The 27,960-nt window shown below is 38.7% G+C and overlaps 2 protein-coding genes across 7 annotated transcripts; one reads left to right on the forward strand and one right to left on the reverse strand.

Moving 5' to 3' along the window:
* Window positions 1-41: 41 nt before the first annotated feature.
* On the reverse strand, window positions 42-25,436 carry LOC124264554 (zinc finger protein 62 homolog). 5 transcript variants are annotated; one of them, XM_046699306.1, is made up of 4 exons: window positions 15,621-15,757; window positions 14,706-14,843; window positions 7,348-7,445; window positions 42-7,285 (listed from the first exon to the last, which is right to left on the reverse strand). In XM_046699306.1, the coding sequence occupies exon 4, from the start codon at window positions 7,179-7,181 to the stop codon at window positions 3,000-3,002; it is 4,182 nt and encodes a 1,393-aa protein (XP_046555262.1). In that variant the 5' UTR covers window positions 7,182-7,285; window positions 7,348-7,445; window positions 14,706-14,843; window positions 15,621-15,757; the 3' UTR covers window positions 42-2,999. The 5 variants fall into 5 exon arrangements, with proteins under 5 accessions (XP_046555262.1, XP_046555261.1, XP_046555260.1 ...); XM_046699305.1 differs by lacking the exons at window positions 14,706-14,843; window positions 15,621-15,757 and adding an exon at window positions 25,301-25,436; XM_046699304.1 differs by lacking the exons at window positions 14,706-14,843; window positions 15,621-15,757 and adding an exon at window positions 16,092-16,180.
* Window positions 16,014-27,804, forward strand: LOC124264555 (PHD finger protein 23B-like). Of its 2 annotated transcripts, XM_046699307.1 has the most exons (5): window positions 16,014-16,383; window positions 16,768-16,808; window positions 18,924-19,025; window positions 26,227-26,374; window positions 26,918-27,804. In XM_046699307.1, exons 1-5 carry the CDS (start codon window positions 16,275-16,277, stop codon window positions 27,139-27,141), a joined length of 624 nt encoding a protein of 207 aa, XP_046555263.1. In that variant the 5' UTR covers window positions 16,014-16,274; the 3' UTR covers window positions 27,142-27,804. The 2 variants fall into 2 exon arrangements, with proteins under 2 accessions (XP_046555263.1, XP_046555264.1); XM_046699308.1 differs by lacking the exons at window positions 16,014-16,383; window positions 16,768-16,808; window positions 18,924-19,025 and adding an exon at window positions 25,554-25,800.
* Window positions 27,805-27,960: the final 156 nt, after the last annotated feature.

Consider the following 27,960-nt stretch of genomic DNA (forward strand, 5'->3'; position numbering starts at 1 on the left):
AGCTTATGGTTGTGTCTTACCAACAAAACAACATAAATACATTTACAGTGTCAAGTTTTATTTCAAATATTCAGGAACTCGCTCAACACATTCAGTCACAATAACCTTTTCGAAAAGAAAATTAAATAAACTTCAACAAGAACACAAATGATTTCCAAACAAATCTTGTGAATCACAAAGCTTGCACCAGCTGAGGGAAATGAACCAGGGTCCTGATTCACAAAGTGTTCGTAACGTTATGTTACGACCTGTCACAACTCTAAGAGCTTACCATAGGCTTACAAGTGCCAATGTCCTAGCGCTATGAAAGCTTTGTGGATCAGGACCCAGGGCCTGGATTTTCGAAGCTCTCTTAGCTAAGATAGTCGTAAGTGCCATACATTAACATTAACTTACGACTATCTTAGCGCTAAGAGAGCTTCGAAAATCTAGGCCCTGGTCTTCTATTTTAGACTCTCACCACCCAGCTCACCACCCAGCTCACCTTCTCAGCTATTGGCAGGAGGCTGGGCCAAGATGAAGCATTGAAGGTCCGTTCCACAAACTGATCCTAGCGCTACGACCATCATAAGTCTATGTTAAAGTAAGGGAGTTACGATCACCTTAGCTCTAGGATTGCTTTGTGGAATGGGGCCTTGCACTGTACTTAAGATTCATGTACACTTGCTCCCTGATATCTCCAACTTCACATCTTGAAGACAGTGTAATAGCACAGACCGGAACAGTTCAAAACCAGAGATGCCAACCCCAAAGTGTTGCAAATAGTAGTGTCAAGGATCAAAATTAGTAGTTTGACCATAAAATTAGTAGTCCACTAAATACTGATAGATTCTGAGAAAGATAATATGACACTAATCAAGCTTTAATTTCACATGCCTCCAACACCAGATTTCCAAATTACACGTATCAGCATTACATTTCTTTTTGTCGAAAATGTATTTAATCAACGAAAATGCTTTTGTCTATATATCGGAATTTTAATGAATTTTCTTCAAATTTCGTAGAATTTCTAGCGCAATCTTATTGGCGTAGTTTGAGGCTAAAATTTGTAGCAACTACGATAAAAACGTAGAGGTTGGCATCTCTGCAAAACCCATTCAAACTGATGCTTGATAAAACTATGAAAATTTTTGGATGTCAACTTCACTATAAGCAATACAACATTGCAGAGTCTTCTTACACCATCAGGTTCTGTACCTCCAAATACCTTAAAGTCATCTATACACTGTCCCTGTTACATGGATCCCTTCTAAGTTTGATTCAAAGACATGATACTTCATCTCACTGTAATCCTTCAGACTCATCCATTCATGATCTCAAACCAGCTTCTTTAAGCATGTTAACCCTGAAACCTCTATTCCTCAAAATAGCCCTTTTCAGCATGTTAACCCTGAAACGTCCATTCCTCAAAACAGCCCTTTATAAGCATGTTAACCCTTAAAACTTCTATTCCTCAAAATAGCCCTATTAAGCAAGTGAAGAACTTCAATAGCCTTTAGTTCTGTTCTGAAACATATCTCTTAAACATATAATGTCAAATGGGTCAAAAAGTAACCAGTGATATTTTACACTGCTATTTGCAATATTTCCAAGAATATCACAGCATTAGTCGCACGATGGTAACCAGACCTGTCACCAGCATTAAGTGCACTTCCTGTTAGGGACTGCTCATAATTTATGGCTAAGGGGTGATGATGATTTTTATGGAGTAGCATGTACAATGTGAATGAATCCCTCGAGATTTACATACAAAGTAAGTGACACTCTTCCCCAACACATCATGTACAAAATCAATGACACCCCACCCCATCCCCAATAATGTTTAAGTATAATATTTTACGATTTTTATGCATAAAATTGCTCACCCCACCCCCACTAGAACATGTGTACAAAATTGATGACCCGCTCCCACACCACCCCAGAACAAAATGGATGACTCCCCTTTAAAATCATCATCATCACGCACACACACACGCACAATGAACGGTCCCTTACTCATTGAAGCATTACCTCAATAAGATGACGTATTATACTTTGAGTGTATGTACGTATCACCCAGCCCCAATTATTATTTGTTTTCTCCCCTTTGTTTGTGGATCCTACAGTCGTCAGGAGTGAGTGAGTTAGATATACAACCAGGTGTAACCAAACCTAACGTGAAACAAGCATGACCTCATATCCCTATACCAACAGGAGTGCAAGTGAGTTAAGTTTTGCGACGCTTTTAGCAATATGACGACAAGGGACACCAGAAATGGGCTTCACACATTGTACCCATGTGGGAATCGAACCAGGTCTTCGGCGTGACGAGCGAACGCTTTAACCACTACGCTACCCCACCGCCCATCTGTCAACAGGAAATACATACAGACGATTTGTCACATAGCAGGGCCTTCAACTAACGGAGGCAGTCTATTTTCTTACATCTTGGCATGAACTTTGTGTGACTATATGACTGGCCGATATTGATGTTCTCAGTCTTTACCAATGAAATGAGAGTAAAGGAAATCAGGCTGGTCCATTTGCAAACTTTGAGTGAGTGAGTTTTGTTTTATGCCACTTTTAGCAATATTCCAGCAATATGGAATCTGGGACACCAGAAATGGGCTTTACACATTGTACCCATGTGGGGGAGAATCGAACCGGGTCTTCCATGTGACGAGCGAACGCTTTAACCACTAGGCTACCCCAGGAAACTTTGAAGTGATGAGTGGAGCAAAAAGGCTGTTAAAAACAAAATTTGAGTGTTCAATGGTCCGAGCAGCCCTTGGTTACCCGTGTACCAACCAGTGTCATAATTCACTAGTTACAAATAACACCTACACCACAATACAGTTGCTGTATTCACAGGTGAATATGAAACATTGTGCATACAAAACCATGAACTTATGACAAACTATTGTTGCCTGAATATCCAGTACTAATATACTAGTACTCAATCTTAACAACTACAGTCTCCCCATTAATATCGCTTTCTGTTGTTATGATCTGCACATTATCTAGAGAGACACCATCGAGGAAAGACGCTGAGATACTTTCATTCCACTAATAGAAGACACTTGTATAGGTTGGGCATCTACTACTTGACCTTGTTGCCCAGCAACTGCAGCCTGGTTCCATGCCTCATGCTCCTGTATCACAGCAACCACCTGTGAGGCTTCCTCTGTTGTCATGACAGTCACATTTTCTGCAGTAGCTGTACCTGAAACTGCGGATTGTGTTCCTTCAGATGTTGTCTCCATGACAACACCATCAGCAGTTTCTTCCAAGAATTTAAGATTAGAATCACATCTGATATTTCTAGTCCCTGCGGGTCCTATATCACATGGTATTTGGATGACTTGCCCTTCAGCGCCTAGTGCTGCAGATTTGCCCAATCTGTAGTGATCATCTTCAGATCCCAAATATACAATACTGTATTCAGCAGAATCAGAAACAGCATCTTGTCCAGGCTTGTCTTGAGCAGACAGCTTAAGGAGAACACTTTCACCCAGTAAACTATGTGACTGATGCACATCCTGGCTTAAAGATTCCTCTCCAGTCTCTTCAACTGGCTCATTTTTAATCTCGGTAATTTCAGGTGCATCAGCATCCTTTGAAGTCTTTGAATAACCCTCAAAATAATGCTGCGGATGAAATACCCGTATGTGACTCGACAGCTTAGGTTTGCTCACAAACGCTTTGCTACAGTGAGGACACTTTGCATGAGCAACCTTGTGTGTCTGTAAGTGAATCCTATATGCTTTGGGATGGGGAAAGGATGCGGAACATATTGCACATTGGTATGGCTTATCTTTGGAATGCGTCTTCATGTGAACCGACAAATGTTGTGACTGGGGAAAGGTTTTGAGACAGATTCCGCACTTAAATGGTCTCTCCCCTGTGTGGAGTATCATGTGTCTTTTTAACAATTGTGATGACGGGAAAGTCTTTTGGCAAGTTTCACATGCATGTTTCTTTGGTCTCCTTTCATTCCGAGAGGTTCTGGTTTCACCTACAACCTCTTTCTGCAGATTTTTCTCATCAACCACCTTCCTTGAGATTTCACACTCTTTTTCTGTTGATGCTTCTGCAGCCTCAAGAATTATGTCAACAAGCTCCAATGAGCTTTTTACCTTGTTACACTCTCCTGATATTTTTTCATCATTTGATGATTCAATGTTCTTTAATGATTCTTTTTGTTCTGAATATTCTGGCTCAGTATCAGTAGCAATGATCCTTTCTATGTTGTTTTCCATGCCTTGACTTCCTTGCAAAACCTCACAACCTGGTTCCTTTTTCACTGTAATTTCCATACTCTTTCCACCACCAGCAGTTCCTTGAAGGCTTACCTTGCTATAACTGTGTGTTAGAAAGACCTCAGAATCACCTGTCATATCTTCCACTCCAGTAACAGCCTCAGTTTCAGAATGATTAGCCTCACTATCAGAATGACCAGCCTCATTATCAGAATGACCGGCCTCACTATCAGAATAATCAGTCTCACTTTCAGACTGACCTTTGACATGGTCCTTCTCATTCCCATTACATCCACAAGGGCATTTCACTCTCTTTGTGCAGGTCTTTCTTTCAATGTGCAGCTTGAAGTTCCTCTCTCTTCTGAATCTCTTACTACAAACATCACACCTGTAGGATTTGGGCAGAGAATGTGGCTTGCTACCATCACCACAGCCACAAGGACAATCAGTTCTGAATTGGCCTTTCTTGCACATCTCCACATGGATTCGCAGAGATCGAGGGTGAGCAAAGTTTTTGTCACAGATGTTACACATGTAGGGCTTTTCCCCAGTATGTGTCCGTAAATGATCCTTCAGATGTGCACACTGAGAGAACCCTTTTTCACACACTGTACACTTGTACGGTTTCTCTCCTGTGTGCATGAAGTTGTGTCTCTCAAGACGCTGGCTGTTAAGAAATCTCTTCCCACACAAATTGCAAACATGGGGTTTATGCAGAAGATCCTCCATGTTGTTCCTGTGGTCCAGCTTTTCCCTCCTTGTAGAAAATCCCTGCTTACATGCCCTACACGTGTGTGCATCAGACTTTGTGTGGGTCCGTTTATGTAACTGCAGTTTCACTCTCTTGGGGTATGCCTTCTCACAGAAGTCGCACTGGAAAGGGTTCTCAATGCCATGTTGGATCTGATGTTCCAGAAGAGCATCCTGCTTGCAGAAGCTACTGTCACATTTGTCACACTTAAAGATGTCTGGGTGACGTGATGCGATGTGTTTCTCCAAATGACTCAGTCGCACGAATACCTCGGGACAAAAACCACACTGAAACATGGCAATGTCGGGATGGTTGTGCTTCACGTGATTGTCCAACAAACGCAGGCCAGTGAAGCCAGTATCACAGAGCTGACACCTCACATCTTTAGACTTGGAATGGAGTTTAACATGAGATCTGTAATTGCCGAGTTTCAAAAAGCGTTTCTTGCAAATCTGGCACTGGTACGTTTCCTTCTGTTCCTGAGCATGCACGGTCATGTGACGCCCTAAAAAGACAGATGATGCAAATCTTTTGTTGCATAACTTACAAAAGAAACGTTTCTCTGCATGGGCCCACATGTGGCCTTTGAGAATGGAAGCAGTGGCATACTTCCTGTGACAGAAGCGACATTGGAAATTCTTTGTGTTGTTATGATCCTCAAGGTGCAACTTCATCTCGGAAATTGTCCTAAACATTCTCCCACATACAGTACATGGAAACTTCAAGGTCACAAAATGAGTAGCTTTGTGACGCTTCAAGTTTCCTGATTGGTTGAAAGTCATGGGGCACATATCACACTTAAATTTCTTCTCCCCTGAGTGGACGATCATGTGTCGTTTGACATGCAACTCCTGTGAGAACTTCTTGTGACAGATCTCACACTGGAACGGTTTAATGTTATTGTGCTCCCACATATGAGTCTTTAAGGCACCAATGGTTTTGTACGACTTGTCACACATGGAACACTGATATGGATTTGCTCGACTGTGGAGCTTCATGTGCCTGCGTAGGTTAGTCTGTGTTTGGAAGGTGCTACCACAAGTATCGCACTGATATGGTCGGGCACCATTGTGTAGCCGCAAGTGCTGGTTACGGATACGCACAGTCTTGAACGTCTTACCACATTCATCACAAGGGTACCTCTTATTTGGCTCGTACACATAGTGAATTTCTTGGTCATCTTCATCTTCAGGGAAGTTTTCCTCTTCACAACCATCAAATGATTTCTCATCAATTTCCGTCTCTGCACTTGGTTCAGTAATGTGCAAATAGGGATTCTTTTTACTCCTTGGGGGTACAGGTATTTCTCCATGCACACTAATCTTGTGTTCTCTAAGCTGCTTCGACAAAGAAAATCTCATTTTGCAGGTTTTACAGAAGTACGGCTCCTTGTCGCGGCGGTGGATCCACACATGAGCCTTAAGAAGCACCTCAGTGGTAAACTTCCGTTCACACATGTCACACTGGAACGGCTTGTGCTCCATGTGGTCCGTGACGTGTTCCTTTAGCTGATTCAGCTTTGCAAACTGCTTGCCACACACATGGCATTCGTACACGATATGGGTCAGTTTGTGGCGCTTCAGATTTCCAAGTGAGGTAAACTGTTTGCCACATACATCACACTGGTGTGACTTTACATCCGCATGCACAGCTTTATGTCGCTTAAGATGAACAAGTAGGGGGAACTTTTTCTGACAGATTTCACATTCAAATGGCTTCTCAGGAACATGCTCCCACATGTGAGCCTTCAGATAAGCCTCTGTACCGTACGACTTCTGGCAAATATCACATGGGTAGGGCTTGGATGTGTCATGGAGCTTCTTGTGTCGGTAGAGATTGGCCATGGAAAAGAACTGCTTGTGGCAAACATCACACTTGAAGCGGTTCTCCTCAGTGCAGGTGTCCTTGTTCTCCATGTGGGTTTCCATGTGAAGGCGAAGAGCTGCTGGAGATTCAAACTTTGTGTTACACCGGTTGCACTGGTATGGCTTCTCAGTGGTGTGGACAACAATATGTCCTGTGAGATTAGGTGCACAGGTGAACTGCTTATTGCACATGTCACACTTGACGACCTTGGCACCTGTGTCGACGATGACCTGGACCTTCATCCCTGTATCTGGTGTTGTGATGCGGTGGTCGCACTGCTCACACAGGAATGGCTTGTCGCCTGTGTGAACCTCCAAATGCTCCATGTTCCAGTCTTAGTCCTAGAACACTGAATAATATGGTGGTCAGTTCATTTTACCAGCACACCACATTCAGCGCTAACTTGAAGTAGGTCACAATTCTTTTCCACCACAGAAATATCCCAATTATCAACCTGGGTTATCTCCTTCTCATTTTTGATGGACTTTCCACCACAGAAATATCCCATCTTCTTCTCAACGTTATCAACCTGGGTTATCTCCCTGCTCATTTTTGGTGGACTTGGTTCCTTTATGTGTGCAGGCATGAATCTGAAAATAACAAAACAAACACATTAAAATGAAAGAGTTGGGCTATGATACAGTAACTCATATTATTATTAAAAACAGAAATTTCTCTCAACTTCACATAGGTTCAGTTTTCAGAGGGAGTTAAAATTAGGTGTAGGAATCACATTCAAGATCAAAATTCACTGAAATGGTGATGTGTGTTGGACGGGGATGGGGGTGTATGTGCGTGCATGCACACGTGTTCATGTACATGCTGGGAAATGACAAGTAAAATCTTAAAAGCCTTTGTTATGTCTCACTAAGGGATCGCACCAGCATTATCTGGCAGGCACTCAATCTAATATACCATGGTTTTGGTAATCAATTAAAGGAAATAGATATAATACTAAGAGCCATCATATGTACAACTGACTACTGTAGACAATCCAACATATTTACTGAACAGTCAACAACAATCAATAAAGGTCCAACGCTACTGCAATGCATAAACAAGGTTGACACCATGGGAGATAACTCTTACAGACTTACTGAGCACAATATCTCCCCAACTCCTAACAAATGATCAATGAAAGATTTTCGCAATATTCTAGCAATACCACAGCGGGGTATACCAGAAATGGGCTTCACACAAAGTACCCATGTGGGGACCAATGAAAGAAAATAACTTTTAGCCCAAGTTCGGTAAAAGAAACCAGTGCCTTTGGAAACTGTCAGAGAAACTCAACCATGACCCTCCAATTTTATACGCCACAGGATGAAAAACACATAAATGATGGTGTACCCAGCTGAACTGAGTTGATGAGGAAAGAAATCATGATCACTGATGTGCATGTGTGCATTCATGCACATGTGCATGCATGCCTGCGAGTCAGCGCATGTTCATGGATACACCACTCAGACTGATCCAAAGTGAAGCTGTCCATTTGTTTTGTCCAATGAATGTGAAGCATCAAGTACGATAACAACAAGAATGCCAGGGACCAATTTAATATCCCTTAAAAAGTAATTTCTTTCTCTCTTTTTGTTAGGTAAAGAAATCACAACAACTTTACAGTCGGCTCCCTTTATCACTGCCAGTAGGAAACATGATGTCTTCTTGTGATCCACACTACTGTATTTTTCACTACATTCAACATGTCAAGTGTAAGATGGATCTCTCTGATAATTCTTCTCACATTTCCAGAATTTTGTGTCCATGGACAGTTATGCTACTGCAAAGGAAATAAGGTTAGGCCCCTAATACTACCAAGGACAGTTCTAAAGCGACTGTGCCATCATATTCAGAAATACTTGAATTTATGTTGTGATCTGCCACCTTTTGTTCTGAATAAGTTTGGTTGGAAAAATGTGAGACCAACAGTTGACATGATTCAGAAGTTAACATGACAAACATCACTTAATTTGATCACTAATTATTCTTACTGCTCGTCTGGCTTCATTTCCAGTGTGCTATATGGTATTTTAACTCTCTAACTGGCATCATCCAATCATCTGTCGCTATGTAGTATCCATTACCTGCTGTTATTAATGCTAACTTGGCTCTTATGTAGTATGACCAGAAATTATTGAGAATTTTAGGAATATGTTTAATTGGATTTCTAGTATAAACAACCATGACCAGCTATCAAGTGCTTGGTGTCATTCAAGAGAGACAACTCCGTTAATCAATTTTCATTAGTTTGTGAAGAGTTACCCCTTTGTTTACTTGCTAGCAGACGACATTTTCAGTGATCCTCAGTATGGATGATTTAGAGAAGAGGAAGTTGATTTTAGAGTATTTTAACAAGGACATCAGATCAGCTAAAGTGATTTCAAGTAGAACAGGCATCCCTTTGTCCACTGTTTATCGTGTTTTGAAAAATATTGCAAATGGATATGGCATTGAGCACCAGGGAGGCGCAGGTAGGCCCAGAAAATTGACTGCCGGCTTGGTATTCTTGTTTCTAAAAACAAACGAAGGAGTTTAGAAAAAATGTCCTGCTAATATTCACATTTAATATGAATGTTATGAGTGAACATTTTTTTTAAAAATTACAATCTTAAATTCTCAATAATTTCTGGTTGTACTGTAATAACATATCATGGAAACACCTCCCATAACTTGGTTCATGTCACTTGAGGTTGACAACAGTGTAAGGATGGAAACACTGCTATATACCATGACATACAAGTAACCAGAAAGTGTTATCCATAAAGTTGCATTTTTTTTACTCACCAACTTCTAGAATACAAAATCATACATTGTATCCAACTGATGTTTCATGATCAGTGACGATTGATTGGCTACCCTATACCAAGGTCAAAAGGTATTATCAGTGATAATGGAGAAAATTGCTCTAACTTCATTTTTACATTCTAAATGATCTGAACGTGTATCTAAAATATGACATAAGAAACAGTTGACTTAAACTCAAGGTGAATCAAGGGAATACACTTCTGATTTCTATAAAACTGGTAAAAAGATAATTTTTTTAACGTCAGGAGTAGGTACTCCTTATTTTATCAATATAGGAGTACTGGAAAACCATAAGAGTACATTTAGAGTACAGAATTGAATTTAATGGCATATCAGTAATCTTGTGTTTCGTTTCATGTATGCACCACAACATTGCTAGTCTTGTGTAAACAGGTCAAACAAAACTTTTTTCAGATAAATACGTCTGATTCTAGGACCGTACACCACTGCTGTGGTGCGTATCTGCTACGTTTTCTAAATTATTTCCTACCATATCGTGCATATTTTTTAGCCATACACACGCTGATACAGCCCTTATCTGGAGCCCTGATTAGAGAAATATCACATCCATATTCCTGCTGTTTTGAAATTCAGTTTGGAAGGGAAACATCATATGTGAAGGCAAGTATGCGTTGCTCTTAGTTTAAATGACTCAAAAATTAAACCAAACTTGCATTATTTTTTAAAATCAGCATACTGGAATCAAAGGAAAATGATGCAACATCTCTCAAAAAGCACATTTCAGTATGCCAGTGGTTGCAGTTCTAGTTGTTTCAGATCAATTACATATTTATGAAAATTACAAGAAAAATTGGAAACTGATTATTTTCAATGGCTGATTAGTGGGAACAAAACCACAATGACTAACAATCAATGATATAAATTTTGCCACTACTGTTTAACTGGCAGTGAATGTTCAGTCTTACTGATTCCACAAATTATTGATAGAACATTTTTAAGACAATCAATCCTTGTCTATGAAAATAAGCCCATCTGAAATTCTGACATCTGAAGATATCTCTGTCAATAAGATGTGTTGTACAGGTAATAGTGTCTGATTTAGGGCGAGGCTTATTTCTGCATATAACAAGGTTTGCAAAGCAACGCCCTGCTTCTACTTAGGTATCACTTGAATAAGGCCAGTGTCACCAATGTAAGCCTTATAAGCAGACAGAGTATTTTCACATGACAAAGCAGGTTTTGAAGAACACTGTCAAGACTTCCTAAAATGGCAGAGTCTTTTTTCTTTCTTGTGCATGCAATTTTTGCACATCAGGCATGGTAAAACTACATACATGACAACAGTTAAAAAGGATCAAAACAAAGTTCAAAAGATTTAACAATGAGCTTCTCCATAACCTAAGATGCCATTTTACGAAATGTTTGTATTGTACTGTTCAAATGTCATTTCTACAAAATCAGCTTGAGCTAAATACCTGCTTCTCTGCAAATATCAGCCTTTTTGACACACTCAAGCCTTGAATATCGATTTAGCATTGTTTAAAGTCCAAAATAGGCAAGTCTTGAAATAAACTAGTTCTACCTGGACCTGTGATCAGAGTTAGAATTGATGATCAGCAACCCAACCATGCCTGTCGTAAAGAGCTGACTAATGGGATTGGGTGGTCAGACTTGTGGACTTGGCAGATGTGTCACTGCATCCTTAATGTGAAGATCAGCACTCTCGATGCCAATCACTGGATTGTCTGGTCCAAACTCAATTTAATTACAGACCTAGAGACTGCCATCATATATCTTCAAATCACTGAGAGCGCCATTAAACAACAAAAAGGCACCTGAGACAACTAATCACAGGACCAAACATGTAATCAAAAATATAACATATGTTACATTTTCTGTACATCCATGAAGATCTGGGTTAGAATTGATCTTCGGTAACCCATGCTTGTTGCAAGAGGCGACTAACAAGATTGGGTGGTCAGGCTTACCAATTTGGTTGACACGTCATCATATCCCAATTGCGCAGATCGATGCTCATGCTATTTATCACTGGAATGTCTGGTCCAGACTCGATTATTTACAGACAGATGCCATATAGCTGGAATATTGCTGAGTGTGGTATAAAACTAAACTCACTCATTCCATTTTCTATAAGGCATCGACTGTACATTAACCATCTTTGTTGGCACGAACATATCTTTACATATTATACTGATCTCACATTGGGGCTTGTGGATTATGGTGCGCACTTGACTGTTATCATATAATTGGTAGGACTTGTTCATTAATCAGTTGATCAGGTATGGTAATCAAGTTCATTAGTGAGTGAGTGAGTGTTGTTTATTTCCGAATCAACATTCAGCCACCTGTAATTATTCCAAAATTAAATGATCCATTCTGGACCAGTGACAGTAAACACAAGAAATAAGGCCAAATAAAAAAATGTTGTGGTTCTGATTACGCCTCTTTAAAATTTAGGGTAGGTAGTAAGGCTGTTACGATTCACTCGCATATTCGGTGAATCGAACCATAGCCCTTCATGAATTCAATTCGTTATTCGTGGTCACCAGAACCGAATATTAATGAATATTTACGATTTTTTAAGGGAGTGTGTTTTACTTGAACCATTATGTCCTTTTTCAAAGCGAGATATGCAAGAATGGAATATGTACTAGCCTTGTAATAGCGCACATTTTGTTAGTTTGCCTGAAGGTCGCACATGGTACTGTTGACTAACTATTACATACCAAATTTGAATGTCATGAGATAACTGGTTATTGCTATGACAAATTAACACTATCAACATGGGCGTTCCACTTCGTGCATCAATCACTTAACTACAATATTGTATTCATGCATAATTATTCGTATTTGTTACCCAATATTCGTGATACGTATCATATTCACCAAATAGTGTATTCGTTGCAGCCCTAGTAGGTAGGTAGGAATATTTTCTTTTTTTTTTACATTTTACTTTAGAAGTAAATTACGAACTAATAACACATTTATCAATGTGTAATTATTTATTCACCCAAGCTTGCGGCCATCATGTCGACTTTCTCTATCAGAATGACCGATGTCCGACGGTGCTGGGGAAAAAACAATGGCATCTGAAAGCTTATTTTATTCATAACTCTTAAAAAAATAGGGTCGGCACCAGAATTCAAGGGTCGATCATGTAATCGGAACCACAACATTTATTTTTTTAGGCCTAACCCATGCAACTTGGTCCATGACATGCCATCAGACAAATGAGACCCTGCCCCAGATTTGCAAAGCATATGTACTGTCAACTGGGCGTCAACATGTATTTTCCAAACCTTTTCATGTTCTTAGTCAACAAGGCAACTCAAGTCTTCTACTTCATTTAGCACTGTGTCTGAGACAGGGAATGTGAAAATGTTCTCATGTTAACTGGATCAGATCATCTCGTCTGGGCAGTGCCATTTTGTTTGAAGCAATTGCAAGTGATAGGGTCCGTATTTAAGTAGGTCACGGCACTTCGCAAAACCTTACGATGTTTAGAACTTCTGGTTACAAATGTTTCATACCTATTCGAATAGTCTCAATATTGTCAGTTGACAGTAAGGAACTGATATTCCTTGCAGGAATAACAAATTTTCGATCTAACCATCCCCACATTAGCCAACTATTATGACTGTCAACAGCTGTGACAGCCATGCATGGTTGTAAACTTGGTTCAGTCTAGTAGAGTCATATTTGGCAGTTGCGCAATTTGGAACCAAAACTGGTTCTTGAACATACTCTTGTCACCACAAATCTGGTACCAGAAGTAGTGACTCGTGAGACTTACAGCCCTATATGAGAGGAAGAGTCTGATTGGTGGAAAGGAAAGACAGGGAAGATAAATATGTGGTAACAGTCACAGGTGGCAACATATGTAACTTTTATATGTCGGGAAGAGTGAGTGAGCTTGGTTTTACACTACTCTTGGCAATATTCCAGCAATATCATGGCAGGGGACACCAGAAATGGGCTATACACTTTGCACCCATGTAAGGAATTGAACCCGGGTCTTCGGCGTGACGAACAAACGCTTTAACCACTTGGCTACCCCATCACCCCTATCGGGAAGAGGATGATAAACTTACTTACAGGAATATATATATTGTGTGTGTGCGTGTCTGGAAAGCAGTGGGGTTGCCAGAGGAGCAAGATTCCAGCCTTATTCTTGTGGCCTGCAAGTAAGCAAGGTTGAATCAGACAATCCAGTGAAATCTAGTTTGAGTAATGATTCACACCATTGGGGTACATGGCATACTATCAAGGACTCAGGGACCAAAATCATTTAATCACCTCTTTGAACTGAAGGAGGTTGCTGGAGATCACTTCTTAGCCAGTATTCCCAGGGTGAATTTTGAAACTGACATCTGATGACAGACATTGGGCGATATGGACATTTACATCCTAGAACACTCACAACTAATTGTCAGTGGAAGAGGAGGTCATGTGACACCTTGCTGTCTTCATAGATGGAGAGCAGTTATCTTATTTTTTATTTCTAAAAATCTGAAACTATGTTTGAAAGCTACCAGAAAGTTCTTTGGCATGTTTTTTTGACAGGTGTGCTCTTGCCACTGATTACCACTGATAGGATTGGGTTGCACTAAATTACATCTGTTTGGATCATTGTTTTATGTCACATTCAGTGAGTGAGCGAGTGAGTTTAGTTTTACGCCGCACTCAGCAATATTCCAGCTATATGGCGGCGGTCTGTAAATAATCGAGTCTGGACCAGACAATCCAGTGATCAACAGCATGAGCATCGATTGTCACATTCAGAAATATTACAGCAACATGATGACAAGTGACAAGTGACAAGTGACAATCCAGTGATTGTTTTTGTTTGCGATGAACCATGCCCAAACAAATTCCAATCATTCCAGCCAGTTTTGGGGGTGGACAGGGTTTGGGTTAAGGCTGGGGTTACCCAACCCTAACCCTAATATAATTCACAGCTAATCCACTTTCATTTTGAATTTTGACATAATACCATTTTCTAATTAATATAAATAATATATAATTTTAGTGACTTAAGTGGCCAGAACGATCAGAGGTCTTACCCCAGTGGCATTAGGGTACTATAACACACGATGAACCAAGTCACCAAGTCTGACCGCTCAATCCACTTGGCCTCTTCTTGAGACCACCAGGTTTCTGGGGATCAGTTCTAATCTGGAGTGACCAAAGGCACATTGGACCTATAATAAAACACATGACAAAGTTTCTGCCTTCAAAAACACTTGGGGATTGTGGTTAGAATTAGTCCCAAACACTCTACTGTGTGTGTAAGCAATGTTAAAGGGCAGCTTATTTGGAGAACTGAGCATTATGTGGAAAGACTTGCGCCCGTATTCCCCCTTAAATTTCACTCGAGTCAACTCATATCACCTGAATATATATATTCCTCATCTGATAAGGATGAATTTTAATATGTTTCTTTAATTGTATCTGAACATACGGAAAGACACATCCAACTTCTAAAAGTGCCACTCAAAGAAATTGGTATTCATCGTAAACATTTTGGGGATACGGGCGGAAGTCTTACCCATTATGTTACCCAGATGGGTTTGTGTGGCCCAAACTTTACAACCTACAGGGAATCATGAAATTGCTGGACTAGACTCTATGGCTTACTATCTCTGACAAAAAACAATTAACTTCAAACACTTAAATATATATTTGAGCAGGTGTGAAATCCATTTTCCTTGCCATGCATCAACGAAATGTGAGAAGCATGTAACATATAACGAATATAAGCAATATGTGACCTAAAATTTCTCTTCACTCAGCTACTGAACCTTATTTTCTTTTGAGCAGCATAATGAAAGGACTCAGAAATATAAGCAAGTTCAGCCTAGTCTTGGCGGTAAAAAAATCAGTTATCCTATTGTGACGTGCTCCGCCAGCATGACGAGCAGTCGATAATCAACAGGTCATATAATAGCAAGCCAAATACAGCACGGGGCTAGACCCACCATTGAACTCTCTAAATAGACCTGTAGACTGCAGTAAACATGTGTTGCGCGCCATTGAGTGAGCTCTTCGAATGCGAGGCTGAACACAATAAGTCCACTGACCATAGGTCAATAAATGTTTCGTTGTTTCACAACTGAGCATTACCATTTCTCAGTTCAAACAAGGATTGTAGCTGCTATGTCGTGGCTTGGTTCGTATTCCGACATCATCAACTTGATCAAGGAAAGAGAGAGAGGGCATGATACATATACCATGACAACACAGACCCCATCAATCACACCTCGTCACTAGCCCCGCCCACATATCCCAACATGCTTCTAAACGATCAATGACGTATCCAAGATGGATTCCATAAAGCTCGCGAACGAAGCAACCATTCGACCTCCAATTTTCATGGTTTTTAGAAGCATGTGCGTGAAGATACTGATTCGTGCAACTTCTACAAGTGACAATGGATCAGATAGTATTACCTGTGATCTACTAAAAAGTTCGGTTTGCCTGCAGCGCATGAAAGATGATGAAGGTGGGATCGGTTGACAAATGACGTAATGACCTTGCAGATATGCAAATTAGAAAGGTCGGGGTCACTTGACTATGCAGATTTGGGATGTCGTGACCTGAACGAAACAGAATCATAGCGTTGAGTTGACTGGATGCCTGGCTGTGTAGTCGGTGACTGCAATTTGAGTGTAATTCGCCGCTGTTTACAAGAATCTGTTGCGCTGGATTTCTCTTCCAATATGACAGAAGAAGTATTCAAAGGTAGTTACTTCATATTTCAGAGAAAATATTTGTATTTTGACGGAACTGGCCGAGAAAACCACAGACAGATTGAGGAACAGTGGGAACTGGCCAGCCGAAAGAAAAATCATCCTGTCGGTGGGGAATCGTTTCAGCACACGGCTACACTGTAGATAATTTCTGGGTCCTCTGGCGATAATATGTCAGATACATCTGTTTTACTGTTATTTCTTCAAGTGTTTATGACAGATATCTTTCATAGTTCGAAAAATCGGTCTAGGACATGATGTCTGTCTTCGTCCCCTGCTTGTCAGTGGTTGGGTCATGTTCCCGTCAAGCTCACAATGAACTATCTGCACAAAATGTTACTAAAGATTAAATTTGTGTGATTTTTGTATTTTTCAGCTCCACGGAACAAACGGAGGTCATTACAGTCAAATTCTGAGGTAGGTGTAGCTTCCTTTAACTGTAAATCGGTTTCAAAATAGCTGTACTTTGTTGAATAGCAAGATGGCGGATATCTTACTCCCTCAACTTGGTCGAAACCTTCAGTGGTGACTGCGTCAAAATGGACCAGCGCAAATCAGATCTTTCAGCGTTTCATGTTAATCTGAAAAAGTATGTCGAATATTTACTGAAGTTGAATGTTGTGTTGTTTGGGTAGAGGTTTGGTTTCGTGGACAATGATTCATATTTGCATTATTCGATGGTGTAACTAATTACCGTGGTGTGATGGGTCATATCGAAGATATTATGTCAACACTCGTTTTTGTAACTTATATTCCATTGTTGAGTTCGTTAAGTGAATATCGACAAGGTAATGTGCTGATAAATTGTAAGACTTTGACATTTTTGAAAGTTGCATCAGTTGTCATTGAAGTTCTGCCTTCACTGATCGTCATAATCTCAAATCACATTGTTTCATGAGAAGAAATTGTTTCATCCAAACCGGAATGAAATGGCTGTAGATAACATAGACTTATTAGTATAAATGCTGGGGCCTAAATGCTTACTGAGTGTGCCGGTGTCAACTGGATAAGCACCAAAGCTAATTCATTGTTCTATGGACGAAATCAAGCCAGTGGTTTTTCGTCAACATAAAAAGCATATTATTTAAAGAAGGGTGTGTATGATCAGTTGTTTGTCAATGTTATTGTGATGAGCAGTTGAAGTACGTCGTCGTAGATAAAAAGTTCATACAAGTGCCCCATTTATCCCGCTTTCCGAAAAGTCCCGGCAGAACTCGCATTGTAGTTTTCACTGTTCATGAAAGAACAGTTTTAGGATTGCTTGAGTGTTGTATGTGAATCAGTACTTTCAAGTTATAGACAGGAGATCTACTAAGAAACACCTGTCTGATGTTGGTGGTAATTGCGTGAACACCATGTCAAATTGTTGCTCTCTCAACTACTTGTCTGTCCCCCAAACAAGATGGCGGACAGCTGTGTGAATATATAATGAGGTGACGTAGTGTAAACAAATGGAGGGGTAGATGGGGAGGGGGTGTTTGACAATGTCGATGGATACTGGGATACTGATCCGTTCGTTTCTTAGGACACAGCAGCTGACTGTCACCGAGAATGTCCTAACCATTTCGTTTTGATAATGATTTAAATTTAGTAATGATAGATGTGGTGTCAACATGGTCAAAGTTAACTAAATCATGAAATTGTCAAATGTTAAATTTCATCCCCAGAATATCACTGAGATACCTCACTGATGTTGCGTTTAAAATGAGGTAACATTATTACTTCATGTTTTACCTACTTGCCCTAATAGCAATTGACATAAATCCAGGTGTGTCACACAGAAATTACCTTACGAGGTTTTCTATGTAGATCTGTTACTGTTCAGTGTTTGCTCACATACAGTCTGTGTTCATACTCAGATATTTGATCATGATGAATGTACTGCACCAGCTGTCATGTCTTCTTTAGGAGTTTACCCAGGTTATTTTTTACTGTATTCCTTAATGAGTTTCGTGGTGATTAAGTGAATGTCCTTTCGAAACAGACCCAGACAAACCAAAGTTGAAGATTAATAATCCATTTCTGCATCATCTGTTCCACCATACATTTTCGTAGATGTTCACCCAGTTTTATTGCTGTAGATCAGTGTTGGCAGCAGGAGAGTCAGGGACTGACTGAGTTTGGGTTTACGCCGCTTTTAGCAATATTCTAGCAACATCACGGCGGGGGAACACCAGAAATGGGCTTCACACATTGTACCCATGTGGGGATTCGAACCCGGGTCTTCGGCGAAGGAGAGTCAGTGGGTCATGGCAGTGTTAAAAATTATGGTCATTCCTTTAGGGTTGCTTCCGTAAGTATTTGAATCTCTGGACCAAATAAATTTTTAACTTTTTGCATTAGAGTTATGACAACACCTCCTTACTTCTATGTTGAATTTCAAACATTGGTCCTTGTCATAACCCTATCAAATCAGAAGTTTATTAGATTTATTTGGTCCTTTTGATTCAAGTTGAATTTTTTTAGGGAAGAATTTGAAATTTTCATTTCTGGAAAATGTTCTTTAATCCATGTGTTATTTGTTTTTTGCAGATGAGCACATCACCTCATAAAAAGAAAAGAACTAAAGAAGATTTCATGGATTTCTGTGCAATGGTTTTAACATACACCCAGTATGAATCCCACAGACAAGATGTAAGTACAGTGGAGTATTCATAAGTTTCATTCGGTGTTTTCCTTGATTTGAGAGGTTGCATGTGTTATCACTCGTGCTGGTTTCCACTCGCAATACATGGATCGATCATCAGAATTTAGTAATCAATTACAAATAATTAAATAACAGTAAATCCTACCACAAAAATCATGTTGGCAATAACGGGACAGAATCAAAACAGTTTTCAAAGAGAACAAACACTGATTAACACTACGATTGAGGATACTTCCCGTTGAGGCATGTACAAGTCTGTTGTTTACATTGCAGTTTTACAAGTCAGGAATCTGCATCAGTTGATATCTTGATTTAACAAACATTATACAATAAGTAGAAAATACATTCTCAAGTATAATTTAATGTTTCATTTTCATGAATATTGATTAGTCTCCCGAGCCCATTGATAATCGCTGGCACACACGAAATCAATCTATTGATCAATTATTTGATCAATCAATCACCCCAGCACTAGTTGTCCCACATTAATATTGTTACCTGTGACATCATTTACAACTTTAAAATCCGTGACTGCAGAGACCCAGGAACCAACTATATTTTTTATGTTGCTTGTTGCCATTGTTCTGAACCTTAGATGTCATTCACCACTGTTGTTTCATCAGCATTCTAGAATTTGTCGAGTCAATAATGAAGCATAAATTGATGGACAGCGGCGTTTTGTTTATTGCTATCACTTATCAGTGATGTTTGTTACACCATTATCAAACAAACAGTCTACACTAAAATATCACTCTATGCAATAAACAAGAAGTTGTTATCCATGAAATTGTATGCATCATTATTCATTTCTTTGTTACAAAATTCAATCTTCAAAACTAAACCCGTCATACAATTATGCTATGAAACTTATATTTGTGTAGGTGTGTGCATGAATCAAGTAAACCTGCATATCAACATGTTCAGTCAAAACTAATTTTCTTGCTTTTTACCAATTTTAATCCAGTTTCTAATTCAGTTTGTTTCGTGGCCAGTATGGTCTTAGAGGTGGCCACCCCTGGTATTAGACATATTTGTGACCAGCTAATGAAGCGATTCGCATTCTACTCACTACTATACAATTTCACATGTGTGACTCAGCATGTCTCTACTTGTATACAAATTCTAAATGTCTCCAGCTGACATTTTATGTAATAACTCAATTTGTGAAATCTGTGATTACATGGGAATAATTGTTTCATTTATAAAAGTGTTGTCCAAGTGTACACACCAAAATATGGCTCGGATTTTAAAACATTCTCATTTATGACATATAGAGACAAGCTGTGAGGTATGTGGTTGCTTGAAGTATAGAAAATGTCACATGCTGTGAGCAAACATTAATTACACACAGAAATTTGGGTATCCTTAAAGCTTGTAGAATGTTTGAAGCGTTTTTTACTTTGAAAGTCTGCAACAAAATTCCTACATGTTGATATGACAGGTATGTTCAAAACTAAACATTGAATTTATATGATCTGAATATATTGATGTGACAAGAGGCCTGTGTGTGTGTAGGTTGTCATCATGTTCATTTTATTTTTAGATTATTATTTTTTAGAATACATGACATAAATGTTTGTGAGTGGTGAGTTAATAAACATCTGTGTTAAGATGACTTATGTCCAAATAAGGAGAATGACGTCATTATGTTTGCTATGGCCTGATAGTGATAGTTCTGTTACATGTGCCACTTCAGGATGTACTGGGTTTTTTGGGAACTGAAGTATTTTACAATCACAGTAGAATTATTAATTATTTTACAAATCAATGTTTTGTCTAAAACTTCTTTAACCTGAACAAACTGCAACTGAAACCAGTAAGTCAAAATACTAGTTGAAAGTTTAAATTTTAGACAGAAGTCTGAGTCTTGTCAAGTTCCTTATCATTTACATTCAACTTATTCTAATCCATATACTGAGACTTACTTAAGATATCCAAGGATGCAAGCTCTGGCTATTAGACCCAGATGTTATGCACTGACTACTAGTAGGTTAATCAACGTTGTCTTCTGATAAACAGGAGAAATATAGTCATACCCATCAAAGAGCACTTGCTAAAAGGTGTATATGAAAGTAAGAGTTACTATCAGGAACTAATTTCTTTTTGCATAATAGTCAGCTTTATATCCGTTTTGCTTTCAACAATATCGTGAGTGTAGAAATAGCAAAATATGTTCATGAAAAGCCTAATTTTGTATATATATTTTAACACTGAGGACAGTTTATTGGTAGGTTGTTTTCAACATGGTAATATGTTTTAACAAACTGAAATACTGGGTTGTAATAGTGTTTGTTTAGTGTTTGCCAGATACAGCTGTCAATAGTTTTGTTGATTTTTTAATAAAGTTCCCACTCTCAACGTTTCAGATATATTTCAACCACTTTAAAGACTGCATTCAATACAACATTGTTCAACTAAACATTATCGTCATATGAGCGAAATATTCTCAAGCACGACATTAAACCCAATTTCACCTCACCTCACCTCACCTCAACTAAACATTAAAGTCTCTACCTCTTTATTGTTTCTGTTATCAGTAGAATCGATGTAACGGCTATACGGCTATAGCATTAGATAAGACTAATAGCATGAACTGGGGAACCTACTTCCAATTTTGCTATTTTCAGTGACATTTTCTGTAAAGTACCAGCCTCTGAGCATGTCTAGATGAATCCCAGGTTCAATGTATTTTCATCTACGTTGTAAATATTCTGACAGGTAGACATGTTTGTGTTGTACTGCCAGAGTGATGTTGTATACCCTGTGTCCTCGGACATACTGATAACTAGCATTACCATATTGTGTCTGGTTGTCACCAATTCACACTTGCGTAGGAGGTGGTGCACACAGTGGGGGGTAATCACGCTACTATTTCAGAATAGAATCATGAAGTTATTCAATGTTTGAAACAAAAATATTTGTTAAGAGTCGGGTTGCAAATAAACTGATCGTGTGGAAGAATGCTTTAACAAGTATCATCTTTTCAGGGACTTGAACTAAAATCTGGTATTGCATCAGACCTAATAATAGCATGCTTGCAACAGGCCACCCCAGTAGTAATCTCAAAAGGTGCAGGGTAGTCTGAATACAGGTTCTGATATAGGAGTGGAACACTTTTGTTACATCTTTTCAAAAACTTATTTCATTAGTGGCATTTTATGTGTTCATATCTGATGATAATCTTGGCACTAAATAAGACTTTGCTGTTTCTCATTTTGTTTCTTCATTTTTGTTTCTTTACTGCCGAAATGGCATGAATATCTGAGGCATGTAAATCTGAAACACTTAGATGTCAGTTGGGTAGCTTTGAAAAGCTTCAGTAATGTGCAAAATATGAAAGTAAATATGGATAAAAATCTTTACTCTTCATCTCAGTATGACAAATGTTGGATTACTACCAGTCTATCTGACGCTTATCACGTCAATGAATGTTTCTTCTGTACCATTACCAAAAGGAAAATATCTTTAGGACATTTAGGATGAAAATCGATCATTGTTCCAGCAAATGAACTAATCGTAATCCTGCTTGATCATAATAGTGACAAGACATGATTATTATGTCGAGTGAAGTATTTCAAATGAAACAGGGATATACCATATTCATGTCATAAGGATCCTGAGCATTTACAATGGACAAAAGGGGGTGTATTAGACCATACAACAAATTTGTTGTCAGAAACTCTGGGGAACAGATTTAGTTCAAACTACTAAGAAAACAAGTTTTTTTCAATAATAGTTAATTGTCTATCTATCTATAAAGTATTTTCAAAATGTGAACTGGCATTACATATTTCCTATCTTGGTATGTGTCCATCAAAAAGGTTACTTGCAGACAGAAGCTGGTCAGTAGGTGCTTATTAGTGTAGGGCACATAAAACTGTGGTATATTAATAGTACATCACATAGGGAAAACAATCCCTTTAATGCATTGGATATTGTGTCAACATTGTGGGAAAAGATTTCTGATTATGTTCACTTCAAATTTGTTATGATCTTGCAGAGACTGAAATGGAGGACCCCTAATATTTGGTTTTACTTTCCCAATTAGGACACTTGAAGTTTGTGCTATAGTTCAAACACCTCCTATCCATGAAAAGAGACTGCAAAATTAATTTTGATGTGAAATCTGGTTTCCATGGAAACCCATTTTGTGTGAAATCTATTGTCAAAGACACAGCTGTTGCTGATAAGCTCAAGTTTAGAATGGGCTATACACAATATGTCCTCTTTAGGGCTGTAGAGTCTGGGCTGCATGAACATTCAATTGATATGAAATATTGGCTGTTGGATGCAATGTTTTAGTTGATGTCATGCCTGATATGTTGTTATTCATGCATTTTTTGTAGTTATTATAAACCTGGTCTGTCTCCAAGATCCTACAGAATACATTGATAGTGGAGTCCAACGGAAGTCTAGAATGTATGACAAATCTGAAATTAAGATATTACTATCATCTTTTAACATGTTTAATTCAGACACATTATTTCTTTAGCAGAATTCTTCTTTCTGGGACCGAATGTCAATCTATTTTCAACATGTAATGCCAAGTGTCTGCCATAACTCTTATCTCACATTGATTAAAGAGAAGGACCCTCATTACCTGGGCTTCATACACAGACCAGTTCCTAGTCATAAATTACAGTATTATCCTTGTCACACTGTCAGAAAAATTACATCCCAGCAGGGACTGGGATAGAGAACTTTGACAATGGGCCATTTTCTGGATTATTAGCCATTTTATGAATTTAGAAAGGGACACTGCCCTTGTATCAATAGTAAGCTTCAAAATTTTAATGGGCCATTTTTTATTCTAATGTGCAAAATGGCCCATGGCCCCTGCCTTTCCCAATCCCTGTCCCAGTAAAACTGAAGAATGTGTAGGTATTTTTGCTGAACATGGTTAGACAGGACAAGCCATATGTTAGTGTAAGGCAAGTGAAGATGTATAAGGACTTTGAACGTGGTAAGTGAACGCAGTATTATATTAGGTACATGTATATCTGTATATTGAGGTTTATACTTTCCATGGGTAATTATCACATGAAATTCATTACCTTTTAAGGCCGTGACAGGTCTACAAGGTTTCCCTCAGACATGATCAACTTTGGTAGGTTTACAGTTCAAGTAAACAAATAGCAACTCTTCTGATGGTTGAATTTATACTCTGAAAATTAGCATCGCTGCTGTGGGCACAACAAGATGAAACACAAGTGTGTTAATGCTGCTCAACACCTTATGTTGTGCTGCATGTTTGTTCAGTAACACTATGATTCTACGATGATGCATGATATTTTGTTCGCTCTTAACTCATCACTATTTGTTAATTAAGGTACTGGGTATTTTTTATCTGACACCTAAAACTGCTCGCTGAGCTCAGGTATAACAGCTTGTGAGTTAGGAGACTTTGTACAATAGTCTGAAGATGAGATTATTCACCTTAACTAATCTGGTTTTGTGTAACTGATATAACAATACTCAATCTTTGCTTTTGAGAAGCTGTTTTTCTGAAATGGTATCTTGGCTTGATATAATCAAATAGGGACCAGACAGGTAAGTTACAGTATCAGCAATTCAGGATTAAGGTATATGGAATGAATGAATGAATGAAAGGGATGTTTTTCAAGGTTCATAAAAACGTGTGATTTTTAAAATATACCCCGGATTGAGGTGCTGCAAGCAAATAGTTGGCTTGGCAATTTCATTTTGTTGCTATTTTCATAACAAACATGGTTTAAAAAACTAAAGTACTTGTTACCTCACACATTTTTCCGAAACCCAAACAAATATATCCTTGTTCATAAATAACAACACAAATATCAGTCAAAGTTTTGTTATTTTATTCATAGTGATCATTGAAGGATTGGATGAGCAACCTGTCACATATGAAGGAAATACTCATGTTGAAATCTCTATGAAGATTTCACCTTGATAAAATGTCTGCGGAGCTCTTAAGTAATTTACTCTCAACACACATTGCAATATGCTGTAGGCGAAGTCATAAACTGTCATTGCCAATATCGTGAAAAATTATCTCATTACCGGTGAAATCTCGGTGAATGTTACCAGCTAACAGGCCAGAGCAAGCTTGACTGCCAAATATGCTTGCCCTTTGCTGGCAAGGTGAAGGTCAGATGAAGCTGGCTGCTATAAATAGCTCTTGACACACATCCTCATTTCCACTTGGATTGTGAAAAAAATCATTAGTAGCAGTGTTTTGCATTATTGCCCAAACCTGAAGGAGATGGGTTTGAGAGGAGCTTACCTGATATGGCTGAGTCAAAGTTTTCAGAGGTATGAGTGAATATGCATTTACAGAGCTCAAGATTGTTCAGAGGCATAATCCTGGACTGAAATCTCAACTGCCTGGTCAGGGCAGTTGGCACTGAGCCAACCAGGGGCTTCCAGTCATGTGATATGCTGGGTGTTTCTGATTGGCTGTAATCTTATCTGGTTGACTTCTGGGTCAGTTTGCAGCAGAGAGTGAAGTTGTTTACCTCTAATCTATAAATGTCAGTGTATCTTTCGGGAAGAAACTAACTGCATGACCAGTTTTATTAATATATGCATGCAGTATTGCAAGGCCATATTGACATGTCATGACATGTTAAGATGCGGAACGGAATGAGTGCTTTGGGTTCCAGTTCTTTGAAGACATTCATATGCAAATCTGGCTGCAGTCAAGTGAGATCTGCAGCAGCTTGTCATGAATGTATGAGAAATGGTTTTCCTTTTTTGGATGGATATGATTGTCCATTCCTAATGGTACACATTACTACATTTATTACAATGGTAGTATGAAGTTGTTTTAATTGTAGAATACTGTTATCACCTGTGTTGCTGACAGTGTTTGCATGAGGGGGGTGGAATAGTTGTGGTTGCCATGGGAACCATTATTTGACCTTTCATTGTCTGACCCAGCTGAAATATATAAAAGCTAGTATTCAAGTGTATGCAATGCCTTGTAAAGTACTGTTTGTAATCTATGGCTGTGTGTGGTGGTGGTTGATGTTGTTGATTGGACCGGTGTCTTCAATATCTGTTGATATTTGCAATGTCTTTTTAAATGTGTATGAAATATATCTCTTGAAAGTTCACAGTGTTTACTGTTGTTTGAGTCATGCATCAGTAGGCCAACATATTTTTTAATTGTTTTCAACAAGACCCTGAGAGATACATTTACTATTACAGGAAATGAGATCAACTGATAATGTCAGTCCACTCGATAGTGGAGGCAGTACAGCAGAGAGCTACGAGGCAGAATCCACTGAGTCAGCAAATTCTACTATGTCTCTTTCCGAATCTGAGCATTATGGTTCAAGAGATGACTCAGAACCAGGTATGAATGATATCCCTGTATCTAATCATTAGCTACAGATACAAATATAACATTAGAACATACAATGATTACAGTCTGCAATTTCAGCAACTAACCCAAAAGCTGAGTCTATTGACAGTTTGTTTTTTAGGAAGGTTACATTATACTTGTCAAAGAACCGAAACTGAAATACTTAAAATAATGGCTAGTGGTCTCCAAAATTGTTTTTGCCAAACTTACTATTAGCAAGATGTTTCTAATTTGCAACATGATTTGTTCTGCATCTGAGTGTCCCCAATGGCATATCTTTACTGATCACTGCAAAATATTTTTTCACAGGTGTATTGGAATCTTGGAACTTGTATTGGCACAGATGCTGTTAAATGTAGTGACAAATCTGGTTATGTATTTTGGCATGAATCAAAGTGTTCTGTTTGTCATGATATTATTAAATGTTGAAGTTCTATGAGGTCTCGGGACCCCCTAAATTTGGAAATAGACTTGATTGAATCAGGCATGTTCCTAAGTTTTGCAACATCTAAGATGTTTATGTTTCTGTTACAGAAGACGATTCTCATGAACTCATCACATGCTTCTGTCTGAAGCCTTATGCTGGAAGGCCTATGATTGAGTGTAACGAGTGTTTAACATGGATTCACCTCTCTTGTGCTAAAATCCGCAAAACGAACATACCTGAGGACTTCACATGTCAGAGGTGCAGAGACGCTAAGTTCACAACACGCAAGTCAACTCGCATGCGAATTGAGAGCAAGCGGATAAGCACGTAACACAAGTATCATGTGCGACTGAGAGACATATTGTGATATTCTCAGAGGGAAGTCTTTCGGGTGATGTTCTTGGCAGAACATGGGCATTACACTGCCGCTCAAGTGCTATGGACAGTCGACACATTCCATGTTTGTGAACCCTCATCGTTCTTGTTCATTACATGTTATCAACGTGTTCATTTGAAACATAAATTCATCGTCAAGTTCCACTTTCAGGAAAGGAATCTGAAAACAGACGGAATTACTTTCCCTTTATATCGCAGCCCTTCGTTGCAGAATGAATGGTCTGGTTCGCATGGATGCATAAGTCATATGAGAATGTCAGTTTCTTTGAGCAGTTTAAAATGATACTTGAATATTTGATTTTCACTTCAGATTTGATGCTGCCCATACTAGTTATTTTCACAAACACCTGGCTATTTTAGGTTCTTTTAGAACAGAATTTTGTTGTTATTTTATCATCCTTTGTTACTTTTGAACTAATTAAGGAGACACTGGCTCCTTTGAAATGTAATACATACATGTTAATCAAGAATTTGGTAGTTTCAACACAATTTCACCATGTGGAGGTCCATGCGATGTTCACTGCCATGCCTTTCATGTGATTGGATTTAGTCTGTCAGTAGTTGTCACTACAAGTTTTGCAATATTTGTTGTTTGCTTAAAAACCCCTTAAGATGGACATAACTGATGTTGTACTTAAAATTAACACACCCTTTTAAGATCAAAGCACAAAGCACATCCTCCATGAAAATTTGTCAGACAGATCTCAATTTGTTGATAAACGCAATAAATAGATTGGAAGCTAGTGGTGGTGTA

Source organism: Haliotis rubra, unplaced genomic scaffold, assembly GCF_003918875.1.
Source record: "Haliotis rubra isolate DU_JTF1 unplaced genomic scaffold, ASM391887v1 Scf93, whole genome shotgun sequence".
Classification (NCBI taxonomy): Eukaryota; Metazoa; Mollusca; class Gastropoda; order Lepetellida; family Haliotidae; genus Haliotis; species Haliotis rubra.

Bases quoted from the DNA above. Each gene is read 5' to 3' on its own strand.
- LOC124264554 (XM_046699305.1), bottom strand. From the start codon at position 7,181: ATGGAGCATTTGGAGGTTCACACAGGCGACAAGCCATTCCTGTGTGAG.
- LOC124264555 (XM_046699307.1), top strand. From the start codon at position 16,275: ATGCCTGGCTGTGTAGTCGGTGACTGCAATTTGAGTGTAATTCGCCGC. The intron at 19,026-26,226 runs GTAAGTACAGTG...TTACTATTACAG, and splicing joins ATGAATCCCACAGACAAGAT to GAAATGAGATCAACTGATAA. The intron at 26,375-26,917 runs GTATGAATGATA...TTTCTGTTACAG, and splicing joins AAGAGATGACTCAGAACCAG to AAGACGATTCTCATGAACTC.